The sequence below is a fragment of the Schistocerca gregaria genome, chromosome 1 (genome assembly GCF_023897955.1).
Source record: "Schistocerca gregaria isolate iqSchGreg1 chromosome 1, iqSchGreg1.2, whole genome shotgun sequence".
NCBI classification, from domain to species: domain Eukaryota; kingdom Metazoa; phylum Arthropoda; class Insecta; order Orthoptera; family Acrididae; genus Schistocerca; species Schistocerca gregaria.
The window spans coordinates 599159962-599173472 of NC_064920.1; the positions used below are offsets into that span (position 1 = coordinate 599159962).

General features: G+C 45.2%; 1 protein-coding gene across 1 annotated transcript in view; it reads left to right on the forward strand.

Moving 5' to 3' along the window:
* Positions 1-13511, forward strand: part of LOC126358244 (otoferlin) — a 288211-nt gene that overhangs the window by 86327 nt on the left and 188373 nt on the right. The window contains exon 10 of the mRNA XM_050007531.1: positions 5848-6045. Coding sequence (XP_049863488.1) covers positions 5848-6045 — 198 coding nt within the window. The remainder of the gene's footprint in view (positions 1-5847; positions 6046-13511) is intronic.

The window sequence follows — 13511 nt, forward strand, 5'->3', positions numbered from 1 at the left end:
TTAGACGGAGGCCACTCCTACCTCAACTGCGACTGTGACTTTTCCGCTATTGATGAGCGAAAAGGACTTACTTCCAGAAGACTTAAAGTCTATGACAGAAAATGTTAAAGTGACAGATCCATTTAAAATAAAGCGAAGCTGGTTTTTTTCGTTTTCAAAAAAGCAGCAGGGACTTTTATTAGCACAGTGCACATCAACATTACAAAACTTTCATGGATAAAAATTTGTTCTAGTAATCCTTGCAAAATCCTGGTTAAAAGGACCTTCAATGAACTCGAACAAGGAACTGAAATTGATGTTTTCAAGAAAGGTGTGACCAATAAGAAAGTAGCAGGACCAGCGTTTCCATCGTTGCTGAGTAAATCACATATTACAGAAGATTAGAAGACTGATTTAAAAATTATGATTGAAATACAATGATTAAATTGGTAAAACCTGAAGACAAACTATTTTATGGAAGCATCATATCTTAAAATTCAAGCCATGTTCATAATGTTTTTGTTATTCCAGTATTATTGTAATAATGGATTTCAATATTGTTCTATTAATGAACTTGAAGATTACTTGAAAAGATGTAAGTTTTTGTATTATGGTACCAGTTTCTTTGTGTTATCAACAGAACCAAGAATACGGAACCAATACCTATTGTATGATTAGGTGTTAGCCAATGAAACATTTGTATAAAGGGATGTACCTGCCTCAGGCACTTAGTCCTATTTTAAGTCAAATATTGTGGACATAGGACTGACTGCTTGCTCTGGCTTTTGCATTTTTTACTGTCCTTGATTAATTTCTGTTTTTTTTAATGATTGAGCACAGTGTAATATGTCTTCAGTTAAATACAAAAACCTATTTCGAATTAGAAAATTAAAAGTGAGAACTAACCATAAGACAAAAGGCATTTCCTGTAAAATGTTGAGAATGGCACTTAGGTCCCCATTTACTTCAAGCCTTCAATTGTTAAATCTTTTATTAGAGCAGTTGTCTTGCAGTTTTTGTTCAATAGTTGACCGGCACAATTTTTCGGACTGTAGTCGTATTATCTTGAATGTATTGACATGTTTATTGATTTTCCTGTATTGTTTACAATTGTTTGCTGCGAGTCTATCTTCCTCACAACACAGACATTCATCTTTGCTTTGTTTGTGTAAAGTAGTTCACCTCTACCATAGTTCTCACAGTAATGTTTCGTTTTATGAAGAAGTGAAAAACATTAAATGCTTCAGCCAAAGACCATCCCGAACACAATTTTTTCCCTTTGAAACACACATTTTCACCTTCTTTTCCTTGGAACGTTTCATAGACAGCAATCATACTTTCATTTTTTTCCTCCACCGTCCATCTATGCTAGGCTGTATGCTACACAAGAGGTTACTTATATTCTTTAATACCCGCCGCGCTGCGTTGGCTACCTTCCTGTATTCGCATTCACATTTTAGTAAGTGTCAGACGTTCCAATGTTTCCACTAGCATTTTAGTATGTCTTCTTCTTCTTTTTCTTCTTCTTTAGTATTCAACCCCGAGTTTGGTTTGAGCAGCGCGCTGTTCCATTCTTCTTTCTGCTTTCCTCTTAATTTCGCAAAGTCACATACATAGCACACTGCACTTCGTAATCTGCTGCATGTATGACATCCTGGGTCGTTTCCAGGGATTTTTTTCCGTCAACAGCACTAACTGTTCCAATGATCTTATTATATCTCAAAATGGGTTCTACCAGTTTGTCTTTTTGTTCGGATGTGCCTCCAGAGAGACCAGGTCTCCTGTGATCTTATCAGCACCTCTTAATTGGCAACTCTGTTCCCCCGGCTGATCATCATTCTTCTGTAGCACCAAAACTCCAGGGCTTCTAGCCGTCTTCTTTCTTGTTTTCCTACTGTCCACGTTTCGCTGTACTCCTAAAAAATGCTTTCATGATGAGCCTCCATATTTCCAGGTTGATGTTCTTGCTTTTGAATAAGTTCTTTCCCAAATGAAATTCATTTGTGGTGTTCCGTATTCTGCGCACAATTTCTTTCCGTCTTTACCATATCTTGTGATATTTCTTCCCCAATATATCTCCTCTATCTCTTCTAACTCTTCTCTTCAAGTTTTCGTTCATAGAGGTTCACAACCCTCTTCATTACTGCATACCATCACTTATATCTTCCTCTTCCTTATTCTCACAACGTTCCGATTACAGAAAACCCTTTTCCGTTGTACTGCGGATCTTCTCTAGATCTTCTTTCGCCTCTGTGAGCACAGCAATGTCGTCTGGGTAATGCGGTATGTCTGTCTTCTGTCCATTAATTTTGATCCCCACTTCAGTTGTTGAATTTGGCCTACAGCTTCCGTGGTGTAAGCAGTGTATACAGGGTGGACCATTGATCGTGACCGGGCCAAATATCTCACGAAATAAGCATCAAACGACAAAACTAGAAAGAACGAAACATGGATAGCTTGAAGAGGGAAACGAGCTGGCGCTATGGTTGGCCCGCTAGATGGCGCTGCCATAGGTCAAACGGATATCAAATGCGTTTTTTAAATAGGAACCCCCATTTTATTACATATTCGCGTAGTGCGTAAGGAAATATGAATGTTTTAGTTGGGCCACTTTTTTGGTTTGTGATAGATGGCTCACAATTTTAGACGAACATTTTGTAACAGGTAGGTTTTTTACATTAAAATACAGAACGTAGGTACATATGAACATTTTATTTCGGTTATTCCAATGTGATACTTGTACCTTTGTGAACTTATCATTTCCGAGAACGCACGCTGTTACAGCGTGATCACCTGTAAATACCACGTTAATGGAATAAATGCTCAAAATAATGTCCGTCGATCTCAATGCATTTGGCAATACGTGTAACGACATTCCTCTCAATAGCGAGTAGTTCTCCTTCCGTAATGTTCGCACATGCATTGACAATGTGCTGACGCATGTTGTCAGGCGTTGTCGGTGGACCACGATAGCAAATATCTTTCAACTTTCCCCACAGAAAGAAATCCGGGGACTTCAGATCCGGTGAACGTGCGGGCCATGGTATGATGCTTCGACGACCAATCCACCTGTCATGAAATATGCTATTCAATACCGCTTCAACCGCACGCGAGCTATGTGCCGGACATCCATCATGTTGGAAGAACATTTCCATTCTGTGAAGCGATGAAAGATCTTGTAGTAACATCGGTAGAATATTAATTAGGAAATCAGCATACATTGCACCATTTAGATTGCCATCGATAAAATGGGGACCAATTATAATTCCCCCCTTAATGCCGCACCATACATGAACCCGCCTAGGTCGCTGATTTTCCACTTGTCGCAACCATCGTGGATTTTCAGTTGCACAATAGTGCATATTACGCCGGTTTACGTTACCGCTGTTAGTGAATGACACTTCGTCGCTAAATAAAACGCGTGCAAAAAATTTGTCATTGTACAGTATTTTCTCTCGTGCCCCATGGCAGAACTGTACAGAGCGTTCAAAGCCATCGCCATGCAACTCCTGGTGCATAGAAATATGGTACGGGTGCAATCGATGTTGATGTAGCATTCTCAACACCGACGTTTTTGAGACACCCGATTCTCGCGTAATTTGTCTGCTACGGATCAGCCGCGACAGCAGCTAAAACACCTACTTGGGCATCATCATTTGTTGCAGGGCGTGGTTGACGTTTCACATGTGGCTGAACACTTCCTGTTTCCTTAAATAACGTAACTATACGGCGAACGGTTCGGACACTTGGATGATGTCATCCAGGATACCGAGCAGCATACATAGCACACGCCCGTTGGGCATTTTGATCACAATAGCCATACATCAACACGATATCGACCTTTTCCGCAATTGGTAAACGGTCCATTTCAACACGGATAATGTATCACGAATCAAATACCGTCGGCACTGGCGGATTGTTACGTGATACCACGTACTTATACGTTTATGACTATTACAGCGAGATCTATCACAAAGCGAAAAACAGTGGTCCAGTTAAAACATTCATATATCTTTACGCACTACAGGAATATATAATAAAAAATTGGAGTTCCTATTCAAGAAAACGCCGTTGATATCCGTTTGACCTATGGCAGCACCATCTAGCGGGTCAACCATAGCACCATCTGATTTCCCCCTTAAAGCTAGACGAGTTTCGTTCTTTGTAGGTTTTTCGTTTGATGCTTGTTTCGTGAGATATTTGGCCCGGTCACGATCAATGGACCAACCTGTATAGGAGGAGATACAGTATCACTCGCGTATCTTTCCACTTTAGAGCTCCTTCCTTCTGCGCTCTGAACGTCTATTGCCAGCTAATACACTCCTGGAAATGGAAAAAAGAACACATTGACACCGGTGTGTCAGACCCACCATACTTGCTCCAGACACTGCGAGAGGGCTGTACAAGCAATGATCACACGCACGGCACAGCGGACACACCAGGAACCGCTGTGTTGGCCGTCGAAAGGCGCTAGCTGCGCAGCATTTGTGCACCGCCGCCGTCAGTGTCAGCCAGTTTGCCGTGGCATACGGAGCTCCATCGCAGTCTTTAACACTGGTAGCATGCCGCGACAGCGAGGACGTGAACCGTATGTGCAGTTGACGGACTTTGAGAGAGGGCATATAGTGGGCATGCGGGAGGCCGGGTGGACGTACCGCCGAATTGCTCAACACGTGGGGCATGAGGTCTCCACAGTACATCGAGGTTTCGCCAGTGGTCGGCGGAAGGTGCACGTGCCCGTCGACCTGGGACCGGACCGCAGCGACGCACGGATGCACGCCAAGACCGTAGGATCCTACGCAGTGCCGTAGGGGACCGCACCGCCACTTCCCAGCAAATTAGGGACACTGTGGCTCCTGGGGTATCGGCGAGGACCATTCGCAACCGTCTCCATGAAGCTGGGCTACGGTCCCACACAGCATTATGCCGTCTTCCGCTCACACCCCAACATCGTGCAGCCCGCCTCCAATGGTGTCGCGACAGGCGTGAATGGAGGGACGAATGGATGTCGTGTCGTCTTCAGCGATGAGAGTCGCTTCTGCCTTGGTGCCAATGATGGTCGTATGCGTGTTTGGCGCCGTGCAGGTGAACGCCACAATCAGGACCGCATACGACCGAGGCACACAGGGCCAACACCTGGCATCATGGTGTGGGAAGCGATCTCCTACACTGGCCGTACGCCTCTGGTGATCGTCGAGGGGACACTGAATAGTGCACAGTACATCCAAACCGTCATCAAACCCACCGTCTACCATTCCTAGACCGGCAAGGGAACTTGCTGTTCCAACAGGACAATGCACGTCCGCATGTATCCCGTGCCACCCAACGTGCTCTATAAGGTGTAAGTCAACTACCGTGGCCAGCAAGATCTCCGGATCTGTCCCCCATTGAGCATGTTTGGGACTGGATGAAGCGTCGTTTCACGCGGTCTGCACGTCCAGCACGAACGCTGGTCCAACTGAGGCGCCAGGTGGAAATGGCATGGCAAGCCGTTCCACAGGACTACATCCAGCATCTCTACGATCGTCTCCATGGGAGAGTAGCAGCCTGCATTGCTGCGAAAGGTAGATATACACTGTACTAGTGCCGACATTGTGCATGCTCTGTTGCCTGTGTCTATGTGCCTGTGGTTCTGTCAGTGCGATCATGTGATGTATCTGACCCCAGGAATGTGTCAACAAAGTTTCCCCTTCCTGGGACAATGAATTCACGGTGTTCTTATTTCAATTTCCAGGAGTGTATTTTCAAATCCGTTTTCCAGATCTATAAAGGCAATATAGGTTGGTTTATTCTTGTGCAAGCTGTATTGTTAGTACGGGGGGCGATACAGCGTGGGGCGTGCCGCACTAGCGCCGCCTGTGTTCCCAGGAAGAAGGCCTGTCCGAGGTGCAGCTGCTGACGGAGCAGGAGGACGGCGCGGCGGAGCGGCGTCTGCGCGCCGTGCTGGAGGAGCTGTCGGCCGCCTGCGCCAGATACGTGTCCATCGCGCGCAGCAACAGCGCCACCGCCGGCATGGGCAAGACCAAGCTCGACAAGGAGCGCATCAAGCTCTGCCAGCGAGACGTCGTACGTAGTATCCTCTCTAGCCATATGCCATAGTACACTGGTGATGGCAGTGGAGGCCGTATTGTAACAGCACAACAATTACGAATCCCTTCATTCTCTCCACTGTAGGGTAACTGTGTGCACCAGCTAACTCATCAAATATGTGTGACGAATGCGTTACTTTCTTTATTGAATTTTTGTAGAGCAACAATTTCTGGGACCCAAATTCTTAAGACATGTAAAACATGTCTAGTTCTTTTCACGATAACATACACAAGGGGCAAAAAGCTAGTCACCCCTAGGAGACATGATCTCGGTAGCGTTTGACTGTCTCTGGAACTGACGAATCATGGGTATACATTTTGGATGTTCACAAATTCTTTAAATCAGATAAATTTGAAAGTATGCAAAAGCACCTGTTGTAAACAGTTACGATTATGCACAAATTTGTACAACTGCAGCCACTACCAATCAGTGATAGTAATAATAATAATAGTAATAATATGATAATAATGACTTCTGATCTAATTTTACTGTATAGGGTGACCCATTTATCTTGACCACCCTAAATAAGATTTTGTCCAGATGCAAATTACAAAATGTTTCAAGCAAATATTCTTTAGCTGTCAGGGCGACATCAATCAGCATGATTGCCTTCGTTATGGCTTTGTTTTTTACAAAGATGTGAACAGTAGTATGACCTTTTTTTAAGTGGGATCCTGTATTTTTTATTCGGTAATTCATTTCCTCTCCTGAAGACCTATTCAAAAATGTATCACAGTGTACCATTCACTGAAACTCAACGTTATTCATTACATAACACAACATTGACTTTGAGGCAGGGATCACAACTCGTCCACTTGCTCCAGATGACAGAAAACAAATGAAAACCTAGTAAAAACATAACACAAAATTGACTTTGACTCTCCTACACTATTGCCCAGGAGCAGAACATTCAAAGGTGTTCAAAGTGGTGACCCTGGTCATCAATACGCTGATGTACTCGTTGAATGAAAGAATTATTTACTGTTTCAGTGTTGCTTGCTGAAGAGAGTTACAACCAAGCACGATACGTTCCTGCATGTCATCTGGAGTTGTTGGAATATCGCGATAGACAACGTCTTTAATGCATCCCCAAACAAAAAGTCCAGAGGATTTAAATCAGGAGACCTAGCAGGCTAAGTAACTGTTCATCCTCGACCAATCCATCTGGCTGGATACCTTCAGTTCAGAACACAACGTGCACGCAAGGCATTATGCGTTGGACATCCATCGTGTTGATACCACATAAGCATTTTGGTTCTTAGCGGCACTTCAACCAGAAGAGGAGGAAGAATTCGTCTGAGGAAGCTGGCATACGCTGTCTCGTTTAGACTACCATTGATGAAATAAGGGCCAATAATTGCAGTACCAAGCATCCTTCACCAGACGTTAACTCTCCATTGACGCTGATGTTCCACCTGTCTAAGCCATCATGGGTTGTCGCTGGGCCAATAATGCATGTTCCTTGTATTTACCTGTCCTTTGTTTGAGAATGAACATACATCGGCAAATAGAACATTGGAGAACAAGTTCAGGTTGGCGAGGATTTGCTGCTGTGCCCACTAACAGAACTGTGCACGATTCTGAAAATCATCCCCATGCAATTCTTGACGTAGGTGAACATGGTAAGGATGGTACCGGTGACGTGTAAGAATACGATGTACATTGGTTATAGGAATGCCAATATCGTGTTCAAGCTGTCGTGTGCTCCCATGTGCATTCATAGCAACGGAAGCGAGAACAGTAACTTCGGCAGCTTTGTTTGTGCGAGTACTACGACGATTGCGTTGTCGTGGGTTGAAACTTCCCGCTTCCTGAAGCCTAGCAACATGACGAGAAAACATTCGTCGGGAAGATGGTTCTTGTCAGGATATAGCTCTCCGTACAGTTCCGCTGCCTGCGTAGCATTTCGCCTACCTCAACAACAATGAAAGAAACGTTATGTCGATGCAGTTTGTAGGAAGGACAGTCTTTACTGTATGCCTGCTCAACACAACAGTACTTAAAAGGACTAAACCACTGTACTAAATGTACCAGTACATAAGAAAACCGTATTACAGTTACCTATTTGCGAACTTATATTCCCCATAGATGAGTAGCATTTCTACCTTCTCTTCGTTGTTGTACATTCTACCCACACAACTCTTCAACTGACGATGGTTGACGGAATGACGGGAGTGCATTCTACTACGTTTACATTTTTCCTCTGTCAACGTCAGCACGTGGGTGTGTTCCATTACCACGAGTACCTGCATTAAGTGCCGGGAGTGTCAACGTCAGTGTTGCGTTATGTAATTAATAACGTTTTGTTTCAGTGAATGGTACACTGTGATACATTTTTGAACAGGTCATTAGGAGAGGAAATCAATTTCCGAATAAAAAATAGAGGGTGCCATTTAAAAAAGTCATACCGCTGCTCGTATCTTTGTAAAAAAGCAAAACTACAACGAAGGCAATCATGCTGAATAATGTCTGCCTGACGGCTGAAGAACATTTACTTGAAACATTCTGTAATTTGCATATGGAGAAACAGTTATTTAGGGTGGTCAAGATAAATGGGACACCCTATACAGTGAACGAATTGGCATATCTAAGGCGTGTGCTGCCATCTAACAGGATTTATGCTAACTACCAAGCGAAGGGTGACAAGTCAGCCGCAGTGTTTTACCACGTTGTGGCTTTGATATAAACTTGTGGTTGAATGGTAGGGCCTTGATATGCATGTCACGAACAGTTCCCATTGTTTATCAAATCTGTAAGTATTTTACCCATAAGGCAATTATGTCATGCCAGCTACGCATACGCAAAAGCTTCTTAAAACATGTGCAACTGAGGATTTCCTCACGACCCTGAGGCCAAGTTTCACGGAACCTAAAGGAGCACCAGTGTAGCATAGCACGGTGGGATTAAGTGTTGTATATTTCAGGTTATCGCATTTACGTTACGTTTAACGACAATAAAAGAAAAGTAACCAATAAATCCGCAAGGCTACTGGTTTCTAGACGAGCTAACAGCTTCAGTTCGGCGATGAAGAGAGTTCAATGGATTTTTCAAGTATGTCATATACAGCTGAAACGACTCGTTGTAGATTAAGTCCGACAGAACATCCAAATGCATGGATGTTGACTGCAACGTTATACCCACTATTCCAAGAATTTCAATACATTATGTATAAGATAAACATAGAGTGATTTTTAACGGGCCAGTCGAGGAATTATGTGGTACCGAATGTTAGTCCAACCAGAACGGTACGCAGGCGGTTCTGTGAACGCGTCTGTTGTCACCTTGGATGATGGGAGTGTCCACAGCACCCTCATCCTGAAGATGTAGGAGAAAGCGCGACAGTTGGTGACAGCTGGTCCCCGAAAATGTTGAAATAAACATCCTGGTTCAGGTTCACGGAAACGTGAATGATGGGGCCGAAGTCGTCGTTGTCATTGCAGACAACGTGCATCCCTTCATTCTTGATGTCTTCTCCGCCGGCGATGGCGTCTACCAGCAGGGCAGCTGTATTTGTCACAAGGCTAGAAAAACCCAACAGTGGTTTGAGGAGCATAATTATGAACTCACTTTATTGTCTTGGGTATCAAATTCTCTTGATCTGACCCCCATGGAGCACATCTAGGACGCTACCGTGACGCCAGCTCCGCGTCCTCAGACCACCGCCCATAATTTGCAAAAACTGCGTGACCTGTTCATCCACGCCTGGTGCCACATATCTCTGGAAACTATCACGGGCTTTTCTAATCCATGGCGCGCAGAAAATACTATTTTCCCTTCCAAAGTGGACCAACACGCTATTAAGTAGTTGGCCGTAACGTTACAGCTCATCAGTGTAGGAAACAATTTAAAAACTGCTTTCACTACTAGTACACTCCCTGCACGTACACCCACGAACCACTAGGTAGCGCTTTTACTCTCAAAGAATTTGTACCGGGTGTATGCTAAAGTAACTCAAGACGCTCACAATGGGACTCTAGGTCCACTGTGGTCAAGGGCGCCCAAACCTGCGGGCAAGGAGGGCCGTCCCTCCCCCCACCCCCACCCCCTACCTCCCCGGGAGGTAAAAAATATAATGTAGTCAGGTGTTTCCCCGCAAAGAAAAAACTTTAAAATCCGCTATTATGCAGGGTTTTTGCGGGTTCGGAACTTGAACTTGGTTATGGCTACTTACAAGCCACTATTCAACTACCATAATATTAAAAATACTCCAAACACTCTAGTCTATCCACCATCCCTAACTATAGCATAGGCGCCCTAGAGTGTGGTGCGTATTTTCGGTGAAGCAGCCATTTTTTCGCTGGTTGTCCCAGTATACTTCGTGCACTGTTTGCGCATTCCAGGAAGACACTCATTTCAGCGGCTGAAGGGAATACGATATTTGACAAAAGTCTCAAGATAGGTGTACGTCTTTCGACTGATCACTTATTTTGGGTCGCCCTGTTTGCACACTCCTGGAAGACACTCATTTCAGTGGCTGAAGGGAATAAGATATTCGACAAAAGTCTCAAGATAGGTGTACGACTTTGGACTGACCAGGTGTTTCTGGTCGCTACCAACTACAGCCCAGCTTCCAATGTAGTGTATACTGACACTGTTGTCACCATTCTGCTTTGTCTTCGCTGTACTCCATTTTGTTTCTTATGTCACTTACTCTGGGTGTCACATCTGCTTTGTTTGTTTTTTTTTTTTTTAAGTGTTTTGCAGAAAATGGTGAATAAATACAAACGGACCTCAAACAGATTGTCGTGGAATGAAAGTGACCTGAAATCTGCCATTGCTGCCATTAGGGACGGTAACATGGGATGGTTTAAAGCTTCTTTAGTGCACAATGTACCCCAGGCTACTCTAAGACGACACAAGATCAAAAAGCTGCTAGTTCAGAATATTTTATAACTGGAATCGCAACTTTTTGGGTTAAACTGTAGTCATATTCGACGCGTAGCATATGGCCTGTCTCAGAGAGTGGGCATTGATTCTCCTTTTAATGCTGACAGTCAAATGGCAGGTGAAGACTGGTTGATAGGTTTTCGAAGAGCGTGACCCTGAGATAAGTCTACGGCAGCCAGAACAAGCCTCTGCTGCACAGGATTTTGATAAGCCCCAAGTCTTACAGTTTTTCTCTCTGCTTGAAAGAGTAGTCAAGGTCCACAATATTGTGCCAACACGAATTTATAATATGGATGAATCAACACTCACAACAGTTCAGAAACCTCCAAGAATTTTTGCTGCAAAAGGAAAATAAAGATTGGTGCTATAACGAGTTCTGAGCGTCGAATCCATATGACTGTCGTAGCGTGTTGCAGTTCCAGTGGACAGTAATTTCCACCTGCATTAATATTTTCTCAAAAGTAGCTGAATCCAAAGCTTTACGATGAAACTCCATTGAGCACCCTGCGTCTGTACGATGAAACTGGTTACATGACTGCAGAATTATTCGTGGAATGGCTGCAACACTTCATTTCCACAGTGAAGCCAACAAAAGAAGAAAAAATACTGCTAATAATAGATGGTCATAGTAGCCATAAGATCACACATGCCCTTGAACTGGCCAAAGAAAATGGGGTTGTTTTGTAGTGTCTTTCGCCACATTGCACTCATATGCTTCAGCCCCTTGAGTCGACATTCTTTGAAACCACTTGACACATACTGCAACCAGGAAGTGAAGAAGTGAACCCAGGAAGAGTAGTTTCAGTTTACCGAATTGCCAAGCTTCTCCACGAAGCCTATTTGCTAGCAGCAACTCCAAATTATGTTTCTGGAGTATTTCTATTTAATCAAGATTTATTTCCGGAGCATTTGTATGCACCCAGTAGAACAACAGATCAGCCACCTCCTACAGTAGATCAATTCACCTTATCAACAACTGAGCTTTCTTTCATTCATGGGATCTACACTCCTGGAAATGGAAAAAAGAACACATTGACACCGGTGTGTCAGACCCACCATACTAGCTCCAGACACTGCGAGAGGGCTGTACAAGCAATGATCACACGCACGGCACAGCGGACACACCAGGAACCGCGGTGTTGGCCGTCGAAAGGCGCTAGCTGCGCAGCATTTGTGCACCGCCGCCGTCAGTGTCAGCCAGTTTGCCGTGGCATACGGAGCTCCATCGCAGTCTTTAACACTGGTAGCATGCCGCGACAGCGTGGACGTGAACCGTATGTGCAGTTGACTGACTTGGAGCGAGGGCGTATAGTGGGCATGCGGGAGGCCGGGTGGACGTACCGCCGAATTGCTCAACACGTGGGGCGTGAGGTCTCCACAGTACATCGATGTTGTCGCCAGTGGTCGGCGGAAGGTGCACGTGCCCATCGACCTGGGACCGGACCGCAGCGATGCACGGATGCACGCCAAGACCGTAGGATCCTACGCAGTGCCGTAGGGGACCGCACCGCCACTTCCCAGCAAATTAGGGACACTGTTGCTCCTGGGGTATTGGCGAGGACCATTCGCAACCGTCTCCATGAAGCTGGGCTACGGTCCCACACAGCATTATGCCGTCTTCCGCTCACACCCCAACATCGTGCAGCCCGCCTCCAGTGGTGTCGCGACAGGCGTGAATGGAGGGACGAATGGAGACGTGTCGTCTTCAGCGATGAGAGTCGCTTCTGCCTTGGTGCCAATGATGGTCGTATGCGTGTTTGGCGCCGTGCAGGTGAGCGCCACAATAAGGACTGCATACGACCGAGGCACACAGGGCCAACACCCGGCATCATGGTGTGGGGAGCGATCTCCTACACTGGCCGTACACCTCTGGTGATCGTCGAGGGTACACTGAATAGTGCACGGTACATCCAAATCTTCATCGAACCCATCGTTCTACCATTCCTAGACCGGCAAGGGAACTTGCTGTTCCAACAGGACAATGCACGTCCGCATGTATCCCGTGCCACCCAACGTGCTCTAGAAGGTGTAAGTCAACTACCCTGGCCAGCAAGATCTCCGGATCTGTCCCCCATTGAGCATGTTTGGGACTGGATGAAGCGTCGTTTCACGCGGTCTGCACGTCCAGCACGAATGCTGGTCCAACTGAGGCGCCAGGTGGAAATGGCATGGCAAGCCGTTCCACAGGACTACATCCAGCATCTCTACGATCGTCTCCATGGGAGAATAGCAGCCTGCATTGCTGCGAAAGGTGGATATACACTGTACTAGTGCCGACATTGTGCATGCTCTGTTGCCTGTGTCTATGTGCCTGTGGTTCTGTCAGTGTGATCATGTGATGTATCTGACCCCAGGAATGTGTCAATAAAGTTTCCCCTTCCTGGGACAATGAATTCATGGTGTTCTTATTTCAATTTCCAGGAGTGTAGTAAAGCAGGGGATGCGACCCGTCGGCTTTGTACCAATGTCGTCATACATTACTCATAGATAATAATATCTCCACTTTCAGCCACACATAATACAACAGTTCTGTGTTCCGGATAAGCGCTATCGTT